This window comes from Scomber japonicus, chromosome 17 (assembly GCF_027409825.1).
Source record: "Scomber japonicus isolate fScoJap1 chromosome 17, fScoJap1.pri, whole genome shotgun sequence".
Lineage (NCBI taxonomy): Eukaryota > Metazoa > Chordata > Actinopteri > Scombriformes > Scombridae > Scomber > Scomber japonicus.
Window position 1 is genome coordinate 21,696,404 of NC_070594.1, and position 7,258 is coordinate 21,703,661.

Below are 7,258 nucleotides of genomic sequence, written 5' to 3' on the forward strand. Positions count from 1 at the left end.
AAATATATACTTATAACTGAAAATGGAGTGATATATTTTGTATGTAGCTGTTAATGGGAAATACATCTAAAACAATCACACAAATGCAAATCTCCTTGATGAACCTGGAACTTGTACATAAATTTAAAAGAACTGCCAATCCTATATTCAGAAACTCTAAGAGGTACTGTATTTTGATTGAGACTTGACGGCCGTATAAAGTGCACATAGATATGTTTCAGTCACTATTTTTAATTGGCTGAAACAGCGTTAGCCTTGTGAAGGTTAAAAAATGAATGTTGGACATAGAGGGATGATAAAAAAGCTAAACAATCACTTACATATGAACAATGACATACATTTTGATTTTCTTCCGTTGATTGAACTTAACAGTATCGATGGGTGTGTTATATTGTTATTGATGGACCGTTTTGAGATGTAAACATCTGTCTTAGCAGTCAGTATTATTTCATTTTTTTTGCTCCTCTGTATCCTGCAGAGAGGTTTTCCTGCCCCCATTCTACCTCAGATTTGGATGCCCACACCCCATTAAAGCCACTGTAACCCTGTTTCTTTGACAACGATGCATGTTTCTATATTTCGGTTGTTTTGTTCGCCTAATAAAGCACAAGTTATACATATAAGCTCCTAGCTTCTTTTAATATTCAAATGTAGCTGTGTAGAAATTTTGAAATGTAGTGTATGCTCAGCTGTTGTTTTTAAGATAATTACATGTCTGCTGTTCCACATAAAGCTTAGTGAGTAAGAATTTATTGAAGTAAAGGGGGACCTTTCATTATTCAAACTTGCATGGCTGCAGCCATGTGGTGTGTGCCTGCTGAGTCACTGCAAAGCCTCGCTTTATGACTGTTGTGGATTTAAAAATAGGTTAGTAGAGAAGGATTTTTGCCAAGATCAGCAAACTCAAAACAGAAAGAAGTTTGTGTTTGAAGAAAATAAGACAAGCAAATACTGTAAGGTTATGTATGCTATTCTGTGAGTGTTTGTGATATATAAATTAACACTTGCTATTCAATACCCATTAGCATGTAGTCATGTGTCATGCTGGTATCATACACAGTATATACAGGGTGGGCAAAATAACAGGAACCCTTTACAATCTAAAGGGTTCAAAATATCACTGCAATGAATACTGCTTTTGTAGTTATGCGGTTAAATGTTGTCTGTCAAAGACCTGCTGATTCAAGTATTTTGACTCCCCTGTTAGTGAAGTTTTTATAATGATGTAATGTGTTACATCCTCTTTATTAAAAAGAGGATGTAACACATGTAGATCACTGCCCATCAAGTAATTGCATAACCATTTTCTCAACATGTCCTTTTATTTATTCTTCTGCATCAGAAAATTATGACTATATCTCCCTTCACTTCCTTCTGCCAAGATGAGAGGAGGTTTACTTGTGAAACTGAATCCATCCACAGGAGGGAGCCACAGCACAGCAACATGTGGCTCATCTTTACTGTGGGCCTTATATGATTCCTGCTCCTCCAGAAACAGCAGAAAGCATTTACACTTCAAACACATAAAGAGGGGGAAGTAGATTAAACAGCCACCCCCCACCTCTCCCTTTTCAAACTATAAAATACATGCTCAAACATGCTCAAATTTCAGCATTCAAATACAATAGCTGAACCAGAGATTGATATGCTTTTCATGCCGCTCTGAGGATTTGCACGGCACAAGCAATAACATGACCTCACAGCAGAGGCAAATGTGACAACTCAGCTTGGCTTTGATGAATGTTATGATGAGATGATTTCTCTCCCTCTGATCTTGATGTGTGTGTGAGTGAATCACGGTCAGGTGACTGGAACAAAGAGACCGTGCACAGCGATATCTTGGTTTTGTATTCATAAACAGAGGCCAGCCAGGCTTGCTGCAAACAGAAAATAAGCTACTTTTGGAGATCATTTTGTTTCTATTATCATATCATTATGTTTCTATTTTTTATTGAGTGATAATTTTAAAGTAGTTTGATTGGAAAATCGGCTGTTAGACATCATGATTATCCTCTTCCTGAAAATCTTTGTAGGAAGCCAAAAAGTGAGAAAAGTCCTGCGGTCACATTCAATTTTTAATTCAAAGCTGCACACATTCTCTGACCAACTCACTGCAATGTACACTCAGCACTTTTCCACACAGACTCTTAATTTACACACTTCATTGGCACAATATGTCAGTCATTTCATGGTTACATCCCCAAGGAGGCAATTGGTCTTTTCACGCGCCATCTCTCATAGAGTAACATCTGTGGGGCTGCTAGAGATAAAAACACACAATAGCGTCCACAACACATGACTCGGCTCAGTCAGCGAGTCCAACCATCCTCCTGCTCACTTCCCACAGTTTCTTGGCTGCCTGGTCATCTGTGGCTGTGGGCATGAGCTCCTCCTCCTCACAGTTAGCGAAACACTTCCCAGACACTCCCTCCACATCAGGTGAGCAGGACAGATAGAGAGGGGTCTGGGCCCCCTCCAGTGGACTCTTGAAAAAGACCATTGAGGCGATGTTGAACAGAGGCTTTGCCAGGAGAGGGATTTGAACATGCCTGCCAAGTCTGGTCCTCACAATACCCGGGGTGAGAGCATTGACTGTGACCCCTGTGCCTTCCAGTTGGCGAGCCAGCTCAAGCGTAAACAGCAGGTTGGCCAGCTTGCTCTGACTGTAGCAGAATGCCTTATCGTAGTTATTTTCACTATTGAGGTCATCAAAGTTGATGTGACCATATTTGTAAAGCTTGGAGGAAACCACGACGATGCGGCTGGGGGCGGATGTCTTCATGAGGTCCAGCAGGAGGTGAGTGAGAAGGAAGTGGCCCAGGTGATTCACGCCGAGCTGCATCTCAAAACCATCCTCTGTCTTTGTGTAAGGACACTGGTAGATGCCCGCATTGTTGACGAGCACATCAATCTTAGATTCCTCCTGATGGATCACAGATATTGAAATGATTTAAGATGCCACAGTTTCAACTTAACATAATCACAGCAAAGATGCTACACATACAAGCACCTTTACACATACCGAGTCCAAAAGTAAACAAGTGAATTGAAGTGTTTGAGGCTTTATTTTATCAGGCTACCTACATCTTAATAGTCACTAATTAGCGACCTGTACATTTGTCTTAGCATTGTCTATGTTAGCACTGCTTGTAAGACAGACCTTTCCAATGTGCCTGCCTTTATGTAAGTTCTAATTAATTCCTTTAGGGCCTTGCAACTACCAATTAAGTGCTTCTGGTAAACAAAAAAGCCTTTTAGGAAACACCCTGAGACATCCAGTGGTGATGGGAGGCAATGTCACCTCATGAGAAAGAAAAAGCAAGCTCATGTTACTATTAAGAATGGAAAGTTTTAAAGAAATATGACTGGACAAAGCATATGTATATACTCTTTGAGCACTGTGATTTAGTTACACTATCAAAGGGCAACCACTGTGATGTAAGAACCATCACCGGTTAGACTTTAGCCCACATTACTACAGTATGACACTCATTTGCCTACAATTTTAATCACCATTTACTTCCATTTGGTATGGATTGTGTAGGATTGTGTGTATAAAGATATGTCATAACCACTTTTATATTATTTTGTTTGTTATCCTTTTCCTCATATATTATTATTTATCTTTCATAAATGTCAATGTTATGCCTTTAGTCTAACATTTAATCTTTTATCCAACAAAACATTAGACAGAAGAACAACAGAAGAAAGGCACCTTGAAACTGGGAAGTGAATTTCTAATTGAAAACAATATTGCAGACCTGCTCTATGACATCAGCTAAACAGCTAAACATAAAACTCAAATTTAAATAGAGCCTGCTCAATTTACAACATCTACTTTCTAATAATATAAATAGTACATGCATGCAGTATTTGCAGAGTTAACAAAGAGTTAACCAGAAGGTGTTGGTTAACATTTGAGTGGCTTGTATGTATAGTATGTGGCATAATAACTATTAGGTTTAGTTTGAGATGGTATAGTGAATAATAGTATAATATGGTGTAATAGAGGAAAATGTGCTCTGCAAAGAGCAGGACAGTGACAGTCTCCTTTGAAGCTGACACCACAATGACAGGAATGAACTAGACTGTAGCTGTAGTAAACAAACATTATTCTCTATTCAGCTTGAAAATATATAATATCAGCTTTCCCACGGCCCTCTCACGTGTAGCAATACCTCACCTTCTTAATCTCTTCACAGAATTTGCGGACTGAACCAAGCGATGCAAGGTCTAAGTGTTTGATGACCACCTCCCCCTGTTCTGCACCCGACTGTGTCTTGATCTCCTGAGCCGTCTCCTCGGCGCTGCGCTGGTCCCGACAGGCCATGATGACCCGGGCCTGCAGCTTCAGCAGCTCCCCGGTTAGAGCCTTTCCTATCCCGCTGTTAGCTCCAGTTACGATAACCGTCTTTCCTCGCATGGTGTCCGCCGGGTACTGTAGCAGCTTCATGGCTTTCTGGCTGGGGAAGATACGGCGCATAAGAAACAAGACCCCCCCGCCGACAGCAACAGCAACCAGCACCGCAGTCAACATGAAAGCGGGGACCGGGTGACAGGTCAGCAGGGAAAAAACCGCTGTTTGGCATGGAGTGTTGTTTACGAGTTACGAATCACCCCGGAAGTTATTTATATGCAAAAATTTGAGCTTACAGAAGCGTTATACAAAACTGTATGGGTACTGTATATCATAATGTCTGTATTTTTTAAGCAGTGGACTGAAAGCAAACAACGCAATTAAGAAACGAGTCTACGTTAATAAAACAACAAGCTAACTAACAAGCTAACCAAGCTAGCGCGTTACCTAGGTTACTTTAGAAGTACCGAACTACTTCCGGGGTGTTTTCATAACCGACCATTAAATGTCGCATTACATCAGTTTAAAGATTTTTCTGCAACTAGAATATATTAAAAGTATTTGTTATTTTTAAGAGGCTGAGCTAACGTGATTATCAGCGTAAAAGGAAGGCTTACGAATAATAGTAAATAGAGTTTATAGAGCAAGCTCTCTCATTGACCACTAGGTGGAGCTATATGAAAACAGAAGAGCAGCAGTCTTAACAGTTTGTCCAATGGAGAAGGAGAAATGTCTCAAAGAGAGAATACAAAAGTCATTTAAAGTGTATTATTTGCACACAAGGCAAGTCATAAACATGTGTGTTTAAAGTACTTGTTCACAATTTTTCAGGTCAGATGCCCTGTTTTTGTTTTACGAACATAGGCCTAATCATTCCTCCTGTTTACTGACCATTAGTTCTTTTCATAATGCATTTACTGTGTATATAAGGATAAGGATACATATATTGATCCCACAATGGGGAAAATTCATTGCTACAGAAGCTCAAAAAATAGTGATATAGAAAAAAACAAAAAACAAATGTATACAACAATAAAATTAAAAACTAAATAAAAACGACCCTAAAATGCAATTATGACACACACACACACACACACACACACACACACACACACATATATGTATATATATATACACACATACACATACACACACACACATATATATATATATATATATATATATATATACATACACACACACATACACATACATACAACAATAAAAACGATAAACTAAATAAAAAGGACCTTAAAGTGCAATTATAACATATACAACAATAACATTTAAAAAACTAAATAAAGGACCCTAAAGTGCAACTATACTGCAGCATTGTACAGTCTGACTGCAGTTAGAATGAATGACCTGCAGAAGTGCTCCTCTGACACTTGGGGTGTATTAGTCTGTCGCTGAAGAAGCTGCTAAAGGAAAAGTTCCTGTTTTTGTACTATGCTTCCACCACAGCTCCTCAGGGAAACCCTGTTCGAGGAAACAGGAAGAAGAAGTTCATGACTAAAAAATTCTGTAATTGTGACTGATATAGATATTGATGTGACTGCTGACGCCTCATATAACCTTTAGATCATCTTTTAAATATTTTTTAAATCTGCAGAAAATGACAAGGGGGAAGGGAATATTTTAACAGCCCACATGAAGAGAACACCTGACTGTTGATGTAAGACAGACTTCAAAATTTGTGAACCTGTCTTTTAAGCTACATCCTCTGAGATATAGGCTGAGAAAAATAAATTCCCCCCCCCCCCCCACTAACCTGGAATCTTGGCTGCTCTGTGATAAATGGTGGTACGTGTGTTGATCTATAGTATGTTATATTAATGCATGTGTGCTTACAATTCACACCACTGCATTCACTCACCTGTTTTTCATACTACAATCAATGCTGCACACTTGGTCGCCTATTTCAAGGCGTGTCAGTTAGTACAGTATTTCCACACTTGTCTGGGGGCTCCCAGTTTAAGAGACCACTAGTCAGGTGGACTGGAGACTAAGAGTGGATCCCCGGAAGACTAGGCACCAGTTGATTGTGATCATTACAACTAACTAGAAATAAATCCAGCCCTGACATTGCAGCTGAAGTGAACCCACAGCCCAAGACAGTACAACCGCCCTCATCCTGTATGTTGCATGTTCTTGCAACAGGTGATACCACAGTTGAGGGATTTTTGGCATGAGTGTCAAGTTTGCACACACACTCTTCCTTAAGTGTATGTCTTGCATGATGGTTCAGTTCTTTTGGTTGTGACAGCATAACAGTAAAATAAAGTCAGATGAGGTTAGAGTACTTAATTAGAAAAACTGGGTGGTAGATTTTTGCTGTAGGTATATTAGCTCTTTGGAATACTATGTGTATGACTTTGCTTTCATCCGAGTATAAATTCAAATATATAAAGTAATGTCACAAAATAAAAAAAAATAAAAAAATAATCTCATCACTCCTTGCACTCTTCACTTCTTTTAACTATTTGTATTCTGTTTACAGTTCACAGAAACACTTTTACCTTTATTTAGTTATTGGTGTATATTTGTGAAGAAATGCATTATTCTAAGAGCATCGAGAGCCACTTAAATTGAGTCAGATTTCTTGTATACATTATTGTCCAATAAAGATTACTCATCCTGAAGTACATGACAGGTATTTTATTAGCTTGGTAACCGTTTTTATGCGGTTCCATTTAAGCATTTGCAATTTATTAGAATCTGTGGTAAAAGGTGCAGCCAAAGATGTGTCAGTTGATTAGGACTTTTGATTTTTGTCTGTGACTCATATCATCGTCATATGTATTTGGAGCGATTTATTGCCTTAATACGCTGCTCTCGCGTTACTCTGGGAATAAATATACACACATTATTCAAGTGTACATACTGTGCATTCTGTCTGTC

At 38.8% G+C, this 7,258-nt stretch overlaps 1 protein-coding gene across 1 annotated transcript; it reads right to left on the reverse strand.

Moving 5' to 3' along the window:
- Positions 1-2,062: 2,062 nt before the first annotated feature.
- On the reverse strand, positions 2,063-4,574 carry rdh14b (retinol dehydrogenase 14b). The gene is made up of 2 exons (XM_053336973.1): positions 4,184-4,574; positions 2,063-2,923 (listed from the first exon to the last, which is right to left on the reverse strand). Exons 1-2 carry the CDS (start codon positions 4,535-4,537, stop codon positions 2,306-2,308), a joined length of 972 nt encoding a protein of 323 aa, XP_053192948.1. The 5' UTR covers positions 4,538-4,574; the 3' UTR covers positions 2,063-2,305.
- Between the last annotated feature and the right edge of the window lie 2,684 nt (positions 4,575-7,258).